Source organism: Tursiops truncatus, chromosome 11, assembly GCF_011762595.2.
Source record: "Tursiops truncatus isolate mTurTru1 chromosome 11, mTurTru1.mat.Y, whole genome shotgun sequence".
NCBI lineage: Eukaryota > Metazoa > Chordata > Mammalia > Artiodactyla > Delphinidae > Tursiops > Tursiops truncatus.
In genome coordinates this window covers 45,708,964-45,732,398 of record NC_047044.1, presented here as the reverse complement: position 1 = coordinate 45,732,398, position 23,435 = coordinate 45,708,964, and the positions used below count along the sequence as shown (strand labels likewise).

General features: G+C 37.4%; 1 protein-coding gene across 1 annotated transcript in view; it reads right to left on the bottom strand.

The window, feature by feature from the left end:
• TSPAN8 (tetraspanin 8) overlaps window positions 1-16,351 on the bottom strand; it is a 33,685-nt gene extending 17,334 nt beyond the window's left edge. Inside the window, exons 1-6 of the mRNA XM_019952043.3 lie at window positions 16,224-16,351; window positions 12,752-12,863; window positions 6,796-6,933; window positions 5,045-5,119; window positions 4,844-4,945; window positions 781-915 (exon numbers count right to left, since the gene is read on the bottom strand). Of these exons, the coding sequence (XP_019807602.1) occupies window positions 781-915; window positions 4,844-4,945; window positions 5,045-5,119; window positions 6,796-6,933; window positions 12,752-12,863; window positions 16,224-16,351 (690 nt within the window). The remainder of the gene's footprint in view (window positions 1-780; window positions 916-4,843; window positions 4,946-5,044; window positions 5,120-6,795; window positions 6,934-12,751; window positions 12,864-16,223) is intronic.
• Between the last annotated feature and the right edge of the window lie 7,084 nt (window positions 16,352-23,435).

Below are 23,435 nucleotides of genomic sequence, written 5' to 3'. Positions count from 1 at the left end.
TAAGGAATAATAAGAAATATAACATCCACATATTAACATTCGCAAGTGACATAAATATGTCATCTCTACAACACATGAAAGACAAACCTAAGTTTTTCTTTTCTTTTTTTTTTTTTTTTTTGGCTGCACCAAGTGGCAAGTGGGATCTTAGTTTCCAGACCAGGGACGTGCCCGCAGCAGTGGAAGCACAGAGTCGTAACCACTGGACCACCAGGGAAGTCCCCCAAGTTTTTCAATTGACTTTAAAGGCATGAGGCAACTTCTCAATTGGAGCAGTAATTAGGCAAATTGGTAGGTACACTTAACAACCAGAGCGGAAACCTCTAAAGCCCAAGTTATTTCTTTACACCCAATACAATTACTTGAGAAAGAGAAACTCTGATTGGAAAAAGAAAGCTTTACTGTGAAAATATAGATTTCTAAGACCTATGTTAAAATAGAAAAATAGAGGAGGATAATGATTAAAGTCACCAAAGACAGGACAAAATAAACTTTTATCTGTTAGCTTGTACTTTGCCTCCCCTTGCAGTAGAATGTTTCTTTGATCTACTAAAGTTGAATTTAAATGATGCCAGACTCATAGAAGAAATAAAATACTTTCATTTTTATATCTACTTTTATCTTTAAATAAGGATTTTTTTTTAATTGGGGAAATTCCTGGGACTTTTATATCATGATTCCCATTGTAATTGCTGCAATTTAATATTTTGTGGAGACTTTCATTGTGGGAAAAAAAAAACAACAGAAGCACTTACTGTGCCAAATTTGATTTGTTCTCACCTGTTTGTAAATAGTTTTTCCATCATACTTTGTACAAGAAGAATCTGATGCACTTGGACATTCACATGACTTGTAATAGTATTGAAAATTATTTCCCCAATCAGAAGCTCCATTGATCAAGCCACAACATTTTAACTGTTTGATGAAAAGTAGATATGAAAAACAGTCACGAGAGAAGACAAAAACATTGTCAATACATTGAATCACATTCTTCTGAAACCACTATTAAGATGTTTCTTATACTAGCATATCGTATAAGTCACCTCACTTAACTCCCTGAATGAAGAAACAAAAATGAAGGAATCTTCCATTTTGGCCTTCATGTTAATGAAGGAAAAAATAGAGTTTCAGATGAAAAAGTCTGAAGAACTTGGAGAGAATATAAAAAACTCACCTTCTAGTTTTTAATGAAAAAAGAGAGGGGCAGAATCAGATTTATGCTTCTTAGGTCTTAGAAAAGAAGCTTCCAGAGAGTTCATGAGAGAGTCAAGGTCTCTTTAAAGAACTTTTACTCAAAGAAGATGAGAGGTTTGAAAAGTGAAATTTCTATCTCATGACCTTTGATCACTTTTGGAGGAGAGGGGGAAAAGAATGAGAGGCATCTCAAAGGCCAAAGAAGATGCTTAGTGGACCTTCCATGAGACTGAATTTTACACGGACATCTGTAAAACAGCTAAGGGGTGAAAATGATGAATGAAACTCTTAGAATAATGTCGGGAAGGTTAAGGCTCAAAATAAACCAAAACATGGGGAAACACTAAGGAAAGTTGTGATCATGTTTGGGGAAGTAAAACAAGAAAGGGATAAGCCCAATGACTCAGAGTAATGGCACATAATATTATTAGATGAAAGAGAGAGGTCATTATCTCATCTTGCCCTATTTGCTTTAATTAGAGAGAAAACTTCTCATGCAGAAAGGTAGAAAAAAACTGAAGAAAATAGAACCAAGACTGGGTGTTTTTCTAAGGCTCAAGTGCATTGCAATGGTAGGCTATTGAAAGGACTTACACTTACTGGCTGGTGACCACGTTACCCATGTTACTTAAACCTCTCTGTGCCACAGTTTCTTCATCTGTAAAATACAGATAATAAGAGTCGCTAATGATAGTATCTAATTCATAGAGTTGTTGGAAAGATAAAAATAGAATACCCATGTGAAGATATGAACTGTTTAGCTCAATGCCTGGCTTGTAGAAAGTACTCAACACGTGTTAACTGTCATCATTGTTGTTTTTGTTTTGTGTTTATTGTTGTTGTTTCCTTTGTGCTCTAACATGAACATGATCTGTTCAACATTGATATCAGTACTTTAGATAACATTATAGAAAGTGTCTTTTCAACTCTGTAGTTGATACAGAGCTGGGAGTGATGATTAATACATTGGAGAACAAAATGGAGTTCCAAAAATAGTTCAAACAATGGACTTAAACTAACAGGTTCAACTGTGGCAGATATAAAGTCTTGTGCTTTAGGTCAAAGATTTACTTGCACAAATGTATGACTCATTAGACATTCACGTGACAAAGAGCTGGAGATTTCTGATGGTCTCAAGGTCAATCAGTATTAGCAAAGAGAGTAATCTTGAAACAACTTCCTTTCTTGTTTCCATGGCAGACATAATTAATTGCTCACTCTTTCTAATTAAATAATCTTGAATGATATTGATACAGACACTCCAGATCAAAAAGAATATGTCCCACTATATACACTCACAGAGCAATCCATTTTTGGAATACAGTATTCCTTAGGGAGGTATAGAGACACACTTACAAAAGACAGAGCAGGAGGTAGAAAGGCTAAACTTGGTATAATATCTAGTCACCAGATCAGACGTGGGAGCAGCTGGGGAAGAGGTTGGTCAGGATGCATTGAAAGTGTGATAGCAGTTGGATGAACAAGGCACTGTTCAGTGAATGATACAACAACCTCTAGACAAGTAGTCATCACTAAGAATTCAAGAGAGGCACATTCCACTAGTACGTTAGCAGAGAATTTCTGTGGGAATTCCCTGAAAACCAAAAAGAAAGCCACTTAATACCTACAAATTGTCTATGTGTGATGGGGCCCCAGGTCACCTAGCCAGAGTCTGGGGTAGGATTCTTTTTCCAAAGAGGCATTACTAAAAAAAAAGAAAAGAAAATCCTTGTGGATATACATTTAAAACAAACAAACAAACAAAAAAAGAATAGACAATAAAAGAGAACCAGAGTCCTGGGAACCCAAGGAGCTTCAGGCACAGAATTTGTGTACAAGAGCAGAAGTAATTCAGAATTCTGCTACATCAAACAGAACATTTAAAACCCTATGGTTGGCACTAAGCCCTTGGATACCAGGGACAACGTGCAACAAGTGTGATGCAGGACCCAACCCAGAGACCCAGTGGTTACCTGTAGTACATTTTGCCCTAGATCAGCAAGCAGGGAAGATCAAGGATGCTTGGTCCCACCCAGTGGAGAAACTGAGTTGCCTAAATTCTTCCTGCTTTTAAACTTGGATTAATCTGGACTCTAAAGTGGGAATAATCCTGGAGGAGAGAGGATCAAGGAGTACAGCTCTGGGGGAGCTAGGAAAAACACAACACAGAGGAAGTTAAACAGAGACTAACTCGTATCAGGTTTCAGCTCCTGGAAATGATGCTTTAAGCAGAATTTTTACAAGCTGGGGTCTATCCAAATAGGAACTGGGGAATGCTCTGGGAAAAAATGTCATCTGATAAATAGTTCAAGAAACAAGTTCAAAATCAAAGCTTTTAAAAGTCATATGAGAAGCCATTTTCAAAGAAAAAATTGCAATATGTAGAAGTAGATTTTTTTTTCCTCTGAAATTCCAGAAGGAAGAACTAAGACTAAATGATATAAATTCTAGGGAGGAAGATTTTGTTTCAAATTAAGAAAGAACACATTAATCATCAGACTTAGATGTAAAGGGAATGGGATGGAATGGGCAAAAATGGGCAAACTTTTAGCTCTTCAATATTTAATTAGAGGGTGTATGAACATAAACATAAAATACTTCAATTAATGAGAAGTCAGGTTAAATGTCCTGTAAAATCTAGCTCCCCTCTAAGACTAGGAGGATTTCTATGACATATGTGAAATAAATGCTACACGTAGTTAATATGATGGAAATTCTGAGTAAAGAAGGTGTGGTTGGGAGGAGTTTCACAGAGCAATACTTTAGTCAAACCTCAAAGCACATGTAGTATTTGTAAAGAAAGAAAAGTAGTAAGTACATTCCAAGGATGAGGAATGATGCAGAGGCAGGAAGGCAGATTTGTTTAAGAGATCCTGAGAAGACAAACCTGGCTGGACTAGAGTGCTTCCTTCATGGAGTAGTATTTAGTAAAGTTAAAATATTAGGTAGGATCCAGATAGTAGAATACCTTCAATACCTGCCCAAACTTTGACTTTACCCTGAAGACAGTGAAGTAGCCAAAGTAAATACATACACACATATATACTGGAAGGGCTACTGTACTGCTTAGAAAGAATTAGTGAGTCAGACAGATCTGTATTCAAATTCCAACCCCATCACTTGTTAGCTGTCAGACCTCTCGAAGTCGTAATCCCCTCATCTGTCTAATAAAGATAATGAGGATAACGATATTATCCAACTCATAGAGTTGTTGTGAGAATTAAATGAGCTACTGAATGTAAATCTGGTACACACTAAGTAGCAATAAATGATAGCTGTAATTAATTTTATGAGAGAAGGGTGGGCATGGAGGCAGAGAAGGAGAGAGAGAGAAACTCCAAGCATCCCAAACACACTATCCTTCTAAATGGTAAATATTAAAATCCTTATTGATCTGGCTCAATCGAGGCTTAATCTTTCATAAACATATCTTCTTAATCTCTGTCCTATGCTGCCTCAGAACTTCGTAAGAAGGTGGGGAAAAATTAGAAATATTCCTGGATTTTTCTTATGGCATAGTGACAGAATAATCAGTCAAAATCTGCAGAAGGGAGAGACATTTTTCAATCTTTAGAGAATACACCTGTTAAAAATTAAGTAAACAGAGAACTACGTCCAACTCTCCAGATAACTTACAAACTCTAATTACCTTTTCTTGAATTTCAGAAAAGGCTTTCTGGAATAGTTTTCCATTTGGTTCACTCAAAAGATGGACATTAGTCTGGAGAGTCTCTTTAAGAGCACGTTCAGTCTGAAAATTGAAAAGTATTGTTAAATTATTCATGCCAGAAGGTAGCATGTCAATTTTTCAGACTTTTCCAAGATTATTAAGTATCATACGTGTACACACCTTAGATTTGTTAGTAGCTCCTACGATACCTGCCACCACTTGCAAAAGTAGGACCAGAATCAACCCTATGAAAAACTGAAAGAAAAGAAAAGGAATGTATATTACACCCAGTACATTCAGTAACATCTAGGGACATTTTGGCACCATGCTTCTTTCTGCAGTTGGGATCATATTACAGTTGGAGTATTAACCATGCTCTTCATTTACTCCATCCTTTGCCTCAAGAATCAAAATTGGGGTCATTACTACTCAGAAACATTCTCTCCAAAGACTGACTAAGGAAAACGGTTAAAACTAAAATCGACTGATAGGACTGTATGCATCGGTATGATGTTGAATGGAGGGAAGTTTGAAAACTTAGATGAAGTTATTTGAATATGATCTTTCTCGTCCTTCATCAAACACAAACTCAAACTTCAAGACAAACTTCAGAACTGAATACAAAACAACATCTCTACCACTATTAGAATCACCTGGGGTCTTGTTATAAATATAGAGTCCTGAAATCTGCCTCAGATCTACTGAATCCTACTTTTGGAGGATCCCACAAATTAGTATTTTTGTTAAAACAAGTTCCTCAAGTAATTAAATTCCCCAAATTGGGGCTTCCCTGGTGGTGCAGTGGTTGAGAGTCTGTCTGCCGATGCAGGGGACATGGGTTCGTGCCCCGGTCCGGGAAGATCCCACATGCCGCGGAGCGGCTGGGCCCGTGAGCCATGGCCACTGAGCCTGCGCGTCCGGAGCCTGTGCTCCGCAACGGGAGAGGCCACAACAGTGAGAGGCCCACGTACCGCAAAAAAAAAAAAAAAAAAAAAAAATTCCCCAAATTGCAAATGAAGTCTTATTAATCAAAAAGCAACCACCAGGGATGCTATTAGAGTCCCATTAAAACTCTATCTTTACCTTCCCTCATAATCAACCATCAGTTAAAAATTATTTGTTCAGGGACTAACACAATACTACTTTTATCAGAGAAACAAGTTTAGATGAGCTCTGATAAACTCATGTCAGATTTCTATCTAGTAAATACTTGATGAATTTTTCTAATATTTTTTTCTATACCCATTTATGATTTTCTACTGTATATGTGTTAAAAGTGAATATCTGTGGGTTATCCCAACCCAATCTATCCTTGAAGCTTTCTAAGGGACAAATTTGATTATCTCACACCCTTACAATTTTCTTAGCATGGACTACGATTTGACTGTAGCCCACACCCAGACCCGTCTTCCATTATTTACTGAAAGTAGCCCTTGCACTCTCTAGCCATACCCAAGGCTTTGCAGTTCCCCAAACATGCTAGCATTGTACTGCCAGGTCCTCTCCCTGGAAAGCTCTTCACACACTCACCCGTACAAACACCTTATTCACTTTTGCTTCTGGCTTGAAAGTTCCCTTCTCTATCCTTGCCCTTCTCTTCTTGGGCCACCTTCACTGTTGCTAATTGTTTACTTGTCAGTCTTCCCTAATGGGTTCTAATTGTTTTCATATCTACGTATCTTTTAGCACAGTATCTGGCACATAGCAGGTACTTAGTAATTGAATGAATGACTGAATGACTAACTAAAATTTGTCTTCTCTCACAGTATCCTCTAATCTAAGATAAATATATTAGCTTCCACAACCAAACCCTCTAAACAAAAGTGAGAGAGTTTCATCAATCTTGGCAAGTCCTTTTGACAGACAATGGGGATGGGAGATAATCCTTAAAGTCTGAAGGTTGGGTATTGGGATTTGTCAGGAAAACTCACCAAAACAAGCACGAACTGGTTTTCTTTCATGGCACCAAAGCATCCCAGGAAACCCAGAATCATGATGGTAACACCCACAACAATCAAGATATCCACAGCAATATAGGGGTTAATGGTAGCAGCCCCAGGACTGAGAATCTGAAAATGAAAAAGATCAATGAGAGAAAATCCCTTTTCTTGATGTTTTTTATTCAACAAATATCCACTGGGTAACTACTGTTGTGCCAGGCCCTGTTCTAGGACCTTGAGATACCTCAAGGATGTAAACAAGCAAAAATTCCTGCCTTCAAGGCACTTACATTCTATTCTATTGAGGTATTACTTGTCCAGATAATGTTTCCAATTTTATATTTTTTGAAGATGATATATTGGACGTTGGATGGAAGAAATGAAATAGGCTTTTAAAACATCAATTATTCTAAAAAGCTTAGAAGGACCGGTAGTTTCACCCATGATGTGATCTTTGATTTGCATATTTTGTGTTTTATACCTGACAGTAGCATCATAAAGCATGTTTTTATGGCAGTTCAATTATTTAAATTATAAAGCCTAAGTTCCTCAAACAGATAGACTCAACAATATGAGTGAATCTCAAAAACATTTCATTGAGCTAAATAAACCATATTCAAAAGAGTGATTGCTGTACGATTCCATTCATATGGCATTCAAGAATAGGTAAATCTATGCAAAAATAAACAAATTGGTCCTAATCAAACTTACAAGCTTTTGCATAACAAAGGAAACCATAAACAAAATGAAAAGACAACCTATGGAATGGAAGAAAATATTGCAGGCAATGTGGCTCACAAGGGATAAATTTCCAAAATATACAAACAGCTCATGCAACTCAACAACAAAAAAACCAAACAACCCAATCAAAAAATGGGCAGAAGAGCTAAATAGACATTTCTTCAAAGAAGACATACAGATGCCTAACAGGCACACAAAAGGATGTTCAACATTGCTAATTATTAGAGAAATGTGAATCAAAACTACAATGAGGTACCATCTCACACAGGTCAGAATGGTCATCATGAGAAAGTTTACAAAAAAACAAATGCCAGAGAGGGTATGGAGAAAAGGGAACCCTCCTACACTGTTGGGAATGTAAGTTGGTGCAGTTACTATGGTAAACAGTATGGAGGTTCCTCAAAAAACTAAAAATAGAGTTGTCATATGATCCAGCAATCCCACTCCTGGGTATATATCCGGACAAAACTACAATTCAAAAAGATATATGCACCCCTACGGTCATAGCAGCACTATTTACAATAGCCAAAACATGGAAACAACCTAAATGTCCATAGACAGATGAATGGATAAAGACGATGCAGTGTGTGTGTGTGTGTGTGTGTGTATGTGTATATATATATAATGGAATATTACTCAGCCATCAAAAAGAATGAAATAATGCTATGTGCAGCAACATGCATGGACCTAGAGATTATCATATTAAGTGAAGTAAGTCAGAAAGAGAAAGACAAATACCATATGACATAACATATGTGGAATCTAAAATATGACACAAATGAACTTTTATGAAACAGAAACAGACTCATAGAGAACAGACTTGTGGTTGCCAAGGGGGAGGGGGGTGGAGAAGGGAAGGACTGGGAATGTGGTATTAGCAGATGTAAACTATTATCTATAGAATGGATAAACCACTAGGTCCTACTGTATAGCACAGGGAACTATATTCAATATTCTGTAATAAACCAGAATGGTTTATCAGAGAAACAAGTTTAGATGAGCTCTGATAAACTCATGTCAGATTTCTATCTAGTAAATACTTGATGACTGAGTCACTTTGCTGTAAAGCAGAAATTAACACAACATTGTAAATCAACTATATTTCAATTTTAAGAAGTATCCATTTGGGGAATAAATAAAAAAGAATAGGTAAATCTAAGCTATGATGATAGAAATCAGAGCAGTGCAGCCTTTGAGCAGAGTATAAAGGAAAGAAGGAACTGACTGCAACGGGATATGAAGGAACTTTTATGAGTTAATACAGATGCTTTGCATTTTGATTGTAATAGTGATTACATAGGTCTATACATTTGCCAAAACAAACAAAAATTTAAACTAAGAAAATAAAATAAGTCTAGTTTCTAATATTCCATATCAAGTCTATCTCCTTGTTCCCAGGAAGTATAGTCTATAGAGTCTTCCAGAGACTCTTTATTTTGACTGACTATTTAGTAATGGGATATTGAGGAAAATATCCTAGGGCCCATTACGATGGGTTGGGCTACCCATTCTGCATAATTTGGTTCTTCTCTGCCCCACATGTATACTCTTCATCACTTTCATAACACCTAGCCTCAATCTATCTCTTGCTCTACAGATATGTCCAGAAGTAAATCACAATTAAAAAGTGAAACCTTGTTCCTCTGTTATATTCGAGTGCTATGTGTAGCCCATCTACCTCCTATGACCTCTATCTACTGGGCTATTTCTAGGTAGAACACTAGGTCTTACACTAGCTCAGAGACTGCCTCTTGGAATCTGCTGCACAGCATGTAGACTAGCTCCTTTAACAGGAAATACCAAAATAAAAAACAAAATAAGCAAACAAACACTACTATTCATGATCTTTACATTTTTAAAGACTTTTTAAATCAACTCATAGCCTAGACAAAACCTTTATTTGATAATCGGGAGGAAGGAATATGCTAAAGTTGTAAGAGCACTAAAAACTAAAATCTATATTCCAGTCAGAGTCTTTATAAATAACTAAGTTTCTAACCATAGAGCAGTCAACTAACCCTACTGGGCTCCAGTTTCTCACTTATAAAGGTATCAGCCTCTGTGATACCTAAGGCTTCCTTTGTCTCTAAGAGTCTATGCTTACAGATGATGTTTCGATTTACATATTTAGAAAGCTGGGTTATGTCCTAAAGATTTTCTTTTTGTCTCTTTTTCAGGTTTTCTGTTTTTTGTTGTTGTTGGTGGTGGTGGTGGTTTGCTTGTTAAGATTGGAGCTAAGAAATCAGTTTTGTTAATAAACAGGCATGGTAACTGAGTCAAAATAGGTAATGACCAAAAAAACCCCCAAAAAGCAGCATTAGAAACCCCATTCTATCTACTCACCATCAAAGACTGCTTCACTAGCACGTTGTGGCCAATGCAGGAAAACCCTAAGGTATCTAAGACAGTTTAAGCCTCAATGGCTGAGTTATGAAGACTTGGTTAGTCAGTCCAGATATAGAAACAGTAGGTCAAATACCTACCAGTGAGACCTGGATAGTGCGGCCAGCACTTATTTGGCAGGTAATGAGGCACTTCTCTGAGACTGATCTGGGCAGAGTGACCCACTGCCAGAGTGGCCAGAAAGCCATGTGTTGGCTACCTGAGGATCACTGCTTCAAGTCCAGCCCAACAAGTGGCTATTCTTATTCAGAAAAGAAATAGAAATCTGAGTTCAGGTATTTGTTCCAGGGGAGAGACAGCAGAGTTTTAAAAGCTGTCTTGGATGAACACTGTCTCTGTGTGTCTTAGAACAAGGGGAGAATTTCTACAGGAAGGGACATGGCTGAACTTTGAAGAAGAGGGCTGAGGGTCTTCTTTGGATTATAAAGGATTTCCTGGGACAAGGATGGTTGTGCATACGTTTTGCCTCATGCAGGGCTGAGTTCATCCTGATGGAGAACAAGGCATCCCTAAGAGACACTTTAGCACCAAAAGCTTTGCTAAAAGATGTTCATAAAGACATCCTGACATCCTTGTTTTCTGTGTTTGCACTCAGGTTTCTCCTTCTAAAACTTCTTCCTCTGTTTTTCCACTAGTAAAATTCAGTTTTCTGCACAGTCTTGATTCTTTGTCACTGACTTTGAATAAAAATAAATCAAGCCAATTTCACGTAAGTCAAGCTGGTTAAAATCGTCCTGGAAGATACTGACTTTTGTTTAGGGTTAGAGGCTGACAGAGCACAAGAGTCAAAATGTAACTAAAGATGCTGCCTAGCTCTATTAAATCATTCTTATCCCCAGATTCATAGTAACACCCTCTCAAGGACGACAGTTCTTTAATACATTCAATGTGTGTGACTTCTTAGACTAAACACCAAGTTTGTTTACCAGAAGCACTGGGGGGAAATAAAATGTTCCCATATCAAACAGAAATAAAATAAAATTTAAAAATAAAATACAGGCTGCACACACATCTCAAAAAGGCCAAAGCACCATCTAAATCAATAGCTTTTAATCTCTGTGCTTAATTATGAGTCCCAAAGTCAAACATCAGCTTCTAAATGATTCTAAGAATCTTCAAATACTCTTCTAGGACTCAAATCCCAGAGTCCAAGGGCATCAAGAAGTCACAGATATATTTATATCACTATAAAACAACAAATGAAATCCTGATGGACTAGAATGTTACCAACTATTGCCACACCTATCCCCCATTCAACTTCTTCACCACGGTAAGGCACAGAATGAAGAGGCAGCGAATTGCCACTGTGATTCTCTGGGTTCTCTAATGGTAGAAAGCAAATTTTAAGGAAAAAGAAAAGAAAAGGAAAGAGAGAAGAGAAAATAAAAGAAAGGGAAAGGGAAAAAGGAAAGGAAAGGGAAAAGAAAGAAAGAGACGGAAGGAGAGAAGGAAGGGAAAAAAGGCAGGAAGGAAGGAAAGAAAGAAGGAAAAGAAGGAGAGAAACAGTGAGACAGCAAGAAAAAAAAGTCCAAAAAAACCAATCCTTTTAAAAAGGGAATCAGAACAGATGTCAATTTGCTTTTGCTTTTAATATTTCTTTCAACTAGGCTATGCCCAATGGCATGTAACTGCACCGTGGTATAAGTTTTAATAGAAAATGCATTACCTTAATTTCTGTTTTAATAATATCTTAATAATTATTAAATAGGAATCAACATTCCTCTTAGAGAGGGAAACTTTATTTAGGCAAATACTTCGAAAGGGCCCTAGGAGTACATGTGAGCCTGAATAGTGGCAAGAGCCCAGATAACAAAGAACAAGGTAACTGCCCTGCGTGAGATAAGAATCGTAACTTGCGGGGCGGAACACCCCTGGGAAGAAGCGAGCTGGGAGAATGGAAGCAGGGGAGCCAGGAAATGGTGCCAGGCACTGTGTTAAGTGAAACTGACAGACCAACCCTCCCACATGCTCACCCTGCTCCCACCCACCACACACACAATCTTTCCACACTTGTGACACTGTGGTACAGAACACAGACAGTGTGTGTGGAATCCAAAGACCAGAGCTAGAATTAATTGTAGGAACTAAACTTCCTCCAGACCCACAGAAATCTTGGTAAGACCTTTGCCACCCATGGAACGGTGTGTGGTGGGGCACAGGGGATCATGCTAATCTTATCTTGATGTCAGGAGGCTGGACATTGCCGGTCAACTCCTGAGTTACACCGGTGACCAGCCTCTTGCTGTTACAAGGGGTTACCCTCAATACCAAGTGCCCCAAGGAATTACCAACTATCTTTGTACTTTGCTGCCTTTAAAACACAGATTCAAATTCTTCTTCTCCAAGAGAACCTCTCACCTTCTTTTCTTTTGGATCACTACCCCACCTTGGGAATCAGCCAAATTATTGTCAATACCTTGTACAAAAATTGCTCTTGGTGGGGAGGCAAGGTGGTCTATATCCTCTAGATAACTTCAGGCTGCACTTCAGCAAATAATGAAGGAGGCTAATTTCTGCTTTGGCCCCTTCCCGCCTCCTCTTTCATTCCCATCTTCCCATTAGGGGAATAACATCTTCTCCATTCTCTAGAAGGATTGATCAATGCCTAGCACAGTGCCAGGCACATAGTGGGTAATTTTGATTAATTAAATTTAATTAAATTATAAAATCACAGATCAGCACAAATGATTACATGAGGCAGTTAAGGAAATGCTATAGAAATATTTTATTATTACTGTCATTACTTTCATCATTATAAGAGAAATAAACTACTTTGGCAGTGGAGAAACTTGTATTTATTTACCTCTGGACCATCTTTGCCTGCTCGTAGCCAAATTGCTACTGCCAGGATTGAGGCACCACATAGCTTCAGAAAAAAGAAAAAAATGTTAGAGTACGCCCAAGATAAACTACAACTCTAATTCCACACACCTCTAGCCATCTGGTAAAATGGTTTATCATTAATTCTACCATTACAACCTAAAAGACATAAATGAGGCATATTTATGTGTAGATAATTGCTAAAATGTTCTGTTGTAATTGGAAAGTTTGATAAGAATAATCTGTTTTCCATCCACTACAGGGGAGGGGAAAGATGGTTTTCCATGTTTCAACTCTTAACTGCGTTTCTGCTAGATTTTAACATACAAAAGATAAGTAATAACAGTTTAAAGACAAAATATCCTTATTGGGCCTCTGGGTTTGTCTTTGAGAAGCTGTCTTAGACCATAAAGGAAGGGAATAACTGATTAATCATCAAACGTTCCTTCAAGATTCAAGAAGTCGGGATGTAGAGGGAAGAGCAGACTATTTGACAACATTTGCTGTTAAGCAACAAGGGTTTACGACACTTTTTGTACCCAAATAAGCTCTTTTAAAAATAAGCTCTTTTAGGTAGTAAAGCTTACCTAGAGAAGAGGAACAATGAGGAACAGTATTTAAAGTCTTAAATTCCTTTAATGACTTTACCAGATTATTTAATTTGGACCAAGACCAACACACAAAATGTGAAACACATTTTACTTTAATGTAAGAAAAAAACCTTGTCTTTCAGCTTTGTTTTTGTTTTGTTTTGTTTTTTAAGGTATAGATGTTGTGGCCTCAAAAAATAAAAAAATCAAAGATCTATTATTATATAGAGATGTTGAGAACAAGCTTGGTAACATACCAGACACAGCAGTAGACTTTGGAGGAGTTTCTAGACTATTCTGGCCTTAGGGTTCTCTGACAGAGAAATGCCTGAGTCCTCCAAACCCCATGACTTTGTAGTATCATTGCTTTCATGTATGGTTGGGCCATATGCCCAAAACCCCCAAACAGCAGTTTCACTTAATGGCTTCTCATTACGTTTGCTTTGGGAGTAGAGTCGGGGCTTTTGTGAAAGGAATACGGAGTGCAAACAGCAGCTGAACCTATGCTCCCTAAAAGATCTCAAAATTCATCTAGGTTCAAGCCCTTTATTTCAGATTAAAGAAACTGGAATCCCAAATGATAACAACGGTCACATGGTGAAAATCCAGCAGCACTCCTAATCTAGCCCCACCCTTACTACATGCTTCAACTCCTGCAAAACAACAAATGCAATGGAAAACCAAAGCTTTTTACCAAAGAGCTCTTTGCCAAATCACCAAATCACCTATACAACTTAATTATCTTATAGGTGTGCACACGCACACACTATAAACTGCAAATCTTTGAATAAACAGCTTTAGAGCCTGAAAACTCTCCTTATTTCTTTTCCTCTTTTCCACTAAATCCTAATTTCATTTGCAGATGGAGATAAATGCTCATTTTAGTGGTTCTTTGTTAATAAATAAACCTGCAAGAATTTATATCAAATGATAATGAGACCCTCTGTGATTTTCAGTAATTTTATAACAGTTGGATTTTTTGTTTTTCCAATTTGTTCACTGATATTTTTCTTTCTCTTTTTTTCTCCTTTCATAGGTAGATTTACATTGTTTGTCTTAATAGTCACTCTGGCTTTCAGGTTTAAATGAAAATAACATTATCTGAATAGCTATTATGATTATCATTAATCTGATGTTTTTATAAAACTATCAATGAGAATATTTTAAGAAATGTATCATAATTTGCTAATTAAATTAAAGTAATTGGTTTTCTATCAAGAACAATCAGTATAGAGCCATGATTTTTTGATACTAACCTGTTTTATCCCAATTGTTATAAGATTGATCATCATAATTGTTCTTTGAGTCCTTTCTCCAGTTTGGCTTTAAGGGTTTGCCCCTGATCTTTTTATAATGTTTTAAATAATTTGGAGTATGAATTAAGAAATAAGCATCTAGGTATGTCCTTCTTTCTGTTGATAAGGTTGTAAAAGGAAATTAGCTGATGTGTTAGGCCCCCAGGTTAGCCATCAGTGGACACTGCAGAACTTACTAGGTCTACTCCCCACTACCCCTTTCTGGTTTCTCTTTGAAGAAAGTCACTGTTGTTGCCATTCAGCTCTCATGGGACATCCTTCTTTTTATGAAATTAGGATGCAGTTGCTCTGAGCCAGCATTCTAAGAAATTACGTAATTGATGTTTGCTTATGAATATGCTATGGACTGAATTATGTGCCCCTAAATTCCTATGTTGAAACCCTAATCCCCAATGTGGCTGTATTTTGAGATAAGTACCCAAAGTGGAGGCCAGACTCAGGGTGAGCATCTCCCTCCAGCCCCACAGATTCCTTGCCCCACGAGGCCAGAGGAGGATAAGAGTAGGACTAAAATACTATCTCACCAGATTCCAATATTTTTAAATTAAAAATCAATACGATTGTTGGAATTGGGAAAACAGCATTAATTGAATTATTATTGTGTGTCAGTCCTTGGTCACGGGCTTTCATAAAGTATCTTAGTTAATCTTCACCATTGACCCTGCTGCGTAAAATTACCATCCTCGTTTAACAAGTGCAGAGACTGAGGCAAAGAAAAATCAAGGAACATGTTCCAGGCCACAAAGAAATGTAGGTTCAGGATTTGAATCTCAGTCTGCCTGTTTCTTCAAAATCAACTTTCCAACATTCTTCTAATTTATGATAGAAAAATTTCTGTCTTATCATAATTCTTGCCATTTTATTTCTTCTCTGTTTCAAAATCCAAATTGGAATTTATTCATCACTGCAGAGTGGTTTCATACTCCTGACTCATAAAAAAGCCTGTACAATGATGGCTGAAATGTCTGTTTCTTAAACATTTACTTAGCATTATTCTGAGTTCTTTATATGTATTAAACCATCTAAACTTCACAACAACCCATGAAGTAGATATTACTACTATCCCAATTTTACAGATAAGGAACTATAAAGCACAGAGAGGTTAACCAATTTCCCCAGGGCCACACAGCTGGTGGTGAAGGAGGTGAGGTTCAGCTCTTAGCCTCTGGGCTCCAGTGTCTTTGTCACTGTTTAAGTTCCAAGCTGACTGCATAGTGGCAGGTAACCACTGTATTTACAAAATTCACACATTTCATCCATAGTCAAGTCTATCTTGGGGGATTTCATCAATCAGAATGAAATATAATTGCACCTTATTTTTCAGTTATCCCATCTCATAGTTATGTCTGCTCTGCTTCAACTCTCTTCATTGCACTCGGCACAACCAATCTAGCGTCCCAGGTACCATATAAAATACAACGATGACATTGAAATGCTGGTTCTTGAACTCTCTCCATTTCTGACTTCCTTCTGCTCTCTTCAAAACTCTTCATGGTTGGCTTCCTTCAGTTGCTAACACCTTTGGCTTTACAGCTTGTCTCCTTCTCACCTTCCCCCATTTGGGTTTGGTAATGTTACGTCACTCTGCTTTCCTTCATAAAGAGCCAGCCTTTCCACAGCTCTCTGCCTCTGGCAATGGTTCCACTGAATCTGTGGGCTAAAGGCCCTGTTTTCCATGCTTACCCAGACCCCTAAGACGCTCCAAGCATCCACAACACTCCCATGCCTGACTTATCTAAGAGGAGCATAAGAAAATGTGGGCAGTTTATCTGTTTTGACACAAGACTCAGAGAAATAGGTTTTGCACCTATGATTTACCTATTATCTACCGCACCTCTAATTCACTCTAATTTGCATCAAACTCTAGCATGAGTGATTAGGAATGATTTTTACTTTCTCACGTTTTTCTTCAATTACTAATTCTAACAAATAGAAATCACTGCGTATTTATGTGGCATATCTCAAGTTCTCTCACAAAAGAAACTGGTATGTTTAGCTTAAATGACCGTATGCATACTTTAGAGATATTCCAACATCTGGCCCTACTTTGCAAAGGCTTAGTTTCTCTAAAGTTACACCAGAAAGAATTCATTTGAAAACATAAGGCCATGGATGTCTACAAGAAAACCACATCAGTGGGACCATAAAATATTTGCTTAAGTAAACATTAGAAATGTGACAAATTGCTAATTTCCTATGAAGGATTATAAAATTCCAGCTGAGAACTCTGGGCTGGGAGTAGAGGGGAGAGTAGAAATAGGAATGGTTCCCTAACCTCACAGACTCCTGCTCTAACTTTTGAATGAAAATATGGATGTCACCTGTTGGCTGAGAAGTTATCATTGGTCTTTACAACTGTTGCTCTTACTCAAGATGTCTCATATAAAGATTATAGGTCCCTTCCCATCACTATGCTGATGGGAAGAACAAGGCCTTTTAAGGGAAGTCAGAAATATCGAACTGAAATCCGTAGCATCAGAAAGACTTCATTATCAGAAAACAGAGATAACGGTAACCATAAAATAATCAGAGCTCTCCAGGAAAGCCGTAACAATGACTGGGTACAGTATTGTACAGATGTCTACAACTCACCTTGTACTCTTATATCAAATTTATAATCCTGAGCCTATAACATACCCCTTTCCTAGACTGTCTTTTTCATTTCAGTTTAAAATTCAGATCTGTTTCAAATTCCTATTAGCTACTGAATAGCTATTCATTAGCTATTTAATGAAATACTGACCTCTGATGTATTTAAAACAGCCATCAACACTTTGTATGCTGTTTTTATACAACATGGATATATTTTGACTATTTCATAATTTGAGGATTGCGACTAGTTTGAAGACATTGAGAGGTTATTAAAGTAGAAGCCATGCATTTATTAGCATATTTATATTTTGGTTTGTTTAAATGGCCCATATATATTCTGCATCACAAAGAGACAATGGTTGCAGCTTTTTAGAAACAGATATCAAGACTTCTTGGAGAAATGCTGATTCCAGGTCTGGGGCAGGAAATAGGGAAGTGAGCCTGGAACATCTTATCATCCCAAATAGTGAAGAAGTTATCAAAGTTATTAAGGTCACATCAAAAGGACTCAGGAGCCAACTTGAAGACTCTCCCACTGGCCAAAAATGGAATAAATTGCACATCAACGAGTATAAGAACTGTGATGGTATTTAAATCTATTATTTCATAAGGATATTTAAAGAAATACTTGCTTATCACCGTTGTATGATACCAGAAAATAAACTCATCGTTTTGAAATCTGTTGAGTAAAGAGTAAGAAACAGGGCTTCCCTGGTGGCGCAGTGGTTGAGAGTCCGCCTGCCAATGCAGGGGACATGGGTTCGTGCCCCGGTCCGGGAAGATCCCACATGCCGTGGAGCGGCTGGGCCCGTGAGCCATGGCCGCTGAGCCTGCGCGTCCGGAGCCTGTGCTCCACAACAGGAGAGGTCACAACAGTGAGAGGCCTGAGTACCACACACACACACAAAAAAAGAGTAAGAAACATTTATGCTGCCTTTCTCAAAAAATAAAAACTGGGCACTAATGGTAACCAATTAGTAAATGCTAAATCTCTCCTTATTGAAAGTATTCCATCTAGTAAAGGAAGAAAATGATAGAAATAGTATGTCACCAGTTTGAAACTCAGTGAACTGATGGGTTGAGGTTCTTAAGCATCAATAGCTACTAACATCACAAAAAGTGAGATGGTCAGACAGTATACACCTCTTGATGAAAGAACAAAATATCACTTATAAGCTAGTTGTGCCCCATGCCCCGAAATAATATCCTGAATCTTATCAAACTGCCAAGTGCAACTACTAAGTTAGAGGTAACACAGAAGACAAGGGAACATGTTAAACTATACCGTGGGTATGCAAATAGCAAAATCCAGATCACAGAAAATGCAATAGGACAAACCAAACACACAAGTACATAAAACTTCCAGGGTGGGGGAAAGATGAAGATGGATGGAGAACCTAAAGATGAAAGTTGACATAAAAGATATATCAACCAATCAATCACAGTCGTGGACCTTGTTTGTATTCGGATTCAAAGAGGAACACTTGTGAGGCAATTGGAAATTTGAACCCTGGATAGACACTTGATAATCAGTTTTAAAATTCTTATTAAGTTTTTAGTGTGATGACATCGTGGGTACATTTTTTCAAAAAAAGAATTATTTGTCTTTTAGAAATATACACTAAAGTATTTACAGATGAAATAGTATATCCAGGATTTGCTTCAAAATAATATGGGGTGGGGAAAGTGGATGAGAATATGGACCGGGAAAGATGGGCCATGGTTTCATGGCTTTGGGGGCTGGATGACAGGGTTGATTTTCCTTTTCTATTTTGTGAATGTTTGAGGTTCTCCACAATAAAAAGTTAAAAGCAAAACCAACCAAAGTACATAGGAATTTCTTTGTTTATATTCTAATCTCAATGTTTAACCAATTTTAAATATTTCAAGGGAAGAAATTTATCAGAACAAACTTTTAAAATCTGGCATATATTCATGAGCTTCATTTAGTATTTGCAAAAGCAGCCCATTTTTCTAAGGAAAAGAGGAAGTATGAAGAACAAACCTTTCTTATTTTATTCATTTATAGTCTCACTTACTTACTTACTTTACCAATATATATCACTTGTACTCATTAGGGCTACTGACATTGAATGGAAAGTCATTCTAGACAATAAGACTATATTCATCTATTTAAGTTTAGCTAGGTACATCATTATTTTAACAGGACAGAAATTTACCAACATGTAGATACCAGCTGCCTGTTTACTAAAGATAACCAGGTAAAAAACAAAACCAGAACTTTCTCCTGCTTATACTGCATAAGCCATTTTTTAATCCAGTACACAAAATAATTTTTTCATTTAAGTATTTTGGGCTATTTCTATTGACTTACTTTTGAACAATCTTTAATTGCATCATTTATATTACAAACGATAACATCAATTTTCCAACATCCCAACATCCAACATCCCTTAACCACTTTGCCTTTCCACATTTCATTTTTCAACTTTCCAATGTTAGATTTTGCTTATCAATTTATTTGTTATTTCTTATGTCTACAGACTTTCAAGAGAAACATAAGAGCTGGCTAAAACACAAACCCTGTTGATTAAAAGATGGGGCAATGACACATCAAAATACTAATTTTAAACTTCTGATACAAAACTAGTGCCTTAGTTTAATCTTTCCATGATTAAGTAACTTTACTGTTTCTCTTTAAAGTTTAGCATGACCATTGTTTCTTCTTTGGATCTCTGAAAATGATCCTCTTCTCACGTCTTTCTCATCACACCCCACCATTCACCTGTTTCAAACCCAGATGTAAAGGTTAGAATTTAGGAGCTAGGCTCCAAATGGAATCAAATCAGATTTTTCCCACAGGGTCCTTAAACTAGGGAGGCCTGAATGATATACAACTAAGAATTGTCTTTTAGTTAAGGGGTATTTTTTTCCCTCTGTGATTGTTTTGTAACAATATCAAAACATTTATGAAATGTTTACCCCCACAGAACCCAAAGTGCACTTTTTTGAGTCATTGGCTCATTTTCAATTACTGAAATAACCAAAGAAAGAACAAACACATCCAAACAAGTAAATGGAAAATACACTCTCCTCCTCTTCTGTTTCTCTAGTGCAGAGTCTGTTCTCATTTATGATATTTATGATATCAAGATCCCCTTTCTTGCATAAAATTGATCATTACAAGAAAAACACTCACCCAGGACACGAAGTTGAAGATAAACATAGAATATTTTATACAGACACTCACACCTGCCATGTCGGAAAAGGATCAGGAATCCAGATGCTGTGAGTTTAACCGCTCCTTCTAGGATTGTTCTGCAATGGCTCTGGAGTAATTTGCCTGCAGAGATTTCTGTGTTCACGGCCTCAGAGCAGAAATAGAAAGCAAAGAAGTTGGGGCTGGGGGGTGGAGGGTGGATAATCCAGTTATTAAAGTGGATTAAAAAAGTAACACACACAGTTAAATATCACAAGGTCTATCTCTAGGCAGGTGTGTTCTTTTGCTTGTCGTGGCCCCTAGGGTACTGGGCCAGAATATTGATGATCGTTTCTCCAAAACTGCCTTCTGTAAAGTAAACGGATACCAAGTTAAGGGAGTGGTGCTAGAGCAGGGAGAGAAGGGCACAGCCATACAGGCTGTTGATTTCAGATACCACAACCCGACTTCCCCTGCCTCTATTTCAACTACAGGGAAACAAGATTGTTTTGCCCTGAGATAAAGGGACATTGTGTCTCAACTCATTTTTGCACTGTCTTTTCTCAAGAGTGCAAAATTTCTTCTAGATACAACAAAATGCATTTAGAAATCTGCAAAGTCTGAAGGCTTAAGACAGAGCAACCTTTCATCCTTAACCCCAGAATGGTGGGAACAACCATGGACCTGCCTTTCAAAGCTTCTAAATTTATTTCAAAACAGTTCCATGGAGCTGCCTTCAAGGCAGTGCAGCTGGGGGAAGTGGGGAGGGAGAGGTTGCCCTCTCCATCACAAGACCATTTAGTTTTTATCTTTATTTCTTTATGACGTAAAAGGGAAAAAATTCTCAGGAGTTACTCTCTGACTGTCCCTATTGTGTTCATTTTCCAACATGTAGCCATTCTGAGAGCTCAGTTTGTTTTTAAGGTGGGCCCTCTACTCTTCCTCTGACAAACTGTATCTAACAACACTCCTCTCCACTAACTCAGTTTCTGGATTCCCTGGTCCTCTTGGACAAAAAATTCAGAATAGAAGGTGGTCATAGTTCAGTGACCATAGATTGTACAATTTGTTTTTCGTGCTAATAGAAGGCAGCTGGCACAGGTAAAGGCAAAATTCCCTGACCTAATCAGGGAGGTGTAGACTGCTTTTCTGTAAACAGTTTGGGTCATGCTACTTTCCACGTCCTGCCTCTAAAAGGGAGCTCTTTTCCCCCAAATAAAAGAAACGTATACTTCAAAAATTGTTAGGGAAAATAATTCTTTAAAATCTTTGTGAAGCTCTATACAATAAGCAAGCATGGACTTCTTAAAAATTTGATTAGTTAAAAGAATATTTTTCTAATTTTCACTGACAAAGGTGTCTTTGAAACAATCCCATTACCTGACTATTAAACATAATATATTTTTAATGTACTAGTGACAATAATATCTAGTGTTAAGACCCAATTTAGGATTAGTTCAAAATAATGGCTTAATATTTAAATAATCACTAAAGAGAGATTGGTGCTCTATGCTGTTTCCTCCTAGAAAATGGAAATCATTTCACGAACTTCTACTGAGACATTCATGTATATAGGATTATCCATGGCTGAAAGAAGAGAGTTTTTGCTTAAATGAAGAAACAAATGGATTTATAGACCTAGAAGTGATTATTTATAGTTTAGAGATAAAATGAAAAGAAATATATAGATTATAATGCTGTTTTGTTGACAAGAATATATTGAGTACATAGCAAAGTCCAGTTTGGAACAGATTTTTTGTAGATGCTGAATCTCCTTAAGAAGAATATAGTCTTTAGCTAAATCATCATCGAACCCTAAAACATAAAAATCGATGGATGTGCTTTCACAGCAAAATTACTCTGTGTAATGGAACACCCAGTCCAATTCAACTCTATATGAAACAGTTCACTCCTCTAAGCTCCTATCTCAGTAAATTTTATAATCACACAACATTTACCCAAGCTAAATGCTGCAGAGTCATTTTGTATTCCTCTTTCTTTGTGGCCTTATGTCCAATCACTTCCCGGAGTGTGTTGAGCTCCTACATTTCCTTCAAACCTGTTTCTTCCATCTCATCCTTTTGCTTTTCAGCTTTTTAATCACCTCTTACTTGAGCCATTTCAATAGAATCATAATTAGTTTTCTTGCCAACATTTTCCCCCTCCTATCCGTCTTAGCACTCCAGAATTTTCTCTTTTCTTTCTGTAATTCCCTTTATAAAATACTTATTGATCATGTAATTCCCCTGATTAAAAACCAATCTAAGGATGGTTTCCTATTACCTAAAGGATAAATTCAGACTCCATAGAATGGCACTTAAAGCATATGGCAAACAGGCCTCTACTCATCTCCCAGAACTTTCTCCTGTTCTTCTCTCCCACTCTTCCACTCTTAGATTCCATAACCACCAAATTATTTCATAGGCCTAGAATATACCTGGGGCTTTTATGCCTCTGTGCCTGTTGTTCCTTCTTCCTGGACTATCCTTTCCCACTTTCTCTACTTAGTGAATTATTGCAACCACCCCTTGGTGCTCAGCTCAAATGGCATCTCACCTGTGGAAGCGTCCCCTTCTTTATCCACTGCCCCTACTCTGGACAGACCTCCTTGCTTCTCAATCCTTATGCCCATTACAATTTGAACAAAGCTTTAGTCTAAAATTGCCATCCTTTACAACACTGATTTTTGTGTCCACCCTCTGACTTTTTAATACATGAAAGGCCAAGATCCTGACTTACTTATCTCTATACCCACAGCAGCTGGCATTGAAGATAAACAGATGTGTGATTACAGCCAAGATTTCTAGAAAGTTCAACTGAGATTCCCTCATGGATTCCCAAGCAACTACCAACGTGTTTCCTCTCCTCACAATAAAAGTCAGTTATTGGGTAAAGAAAAATATTTCCTTTATTTTGGGACTTGTCAGCACCTTAACTTGCAAATGTTTAAGAAGGTGACAAAGTACATAGCAATTCCCAAATACATGTGACCCGAGAACATATTTCTGA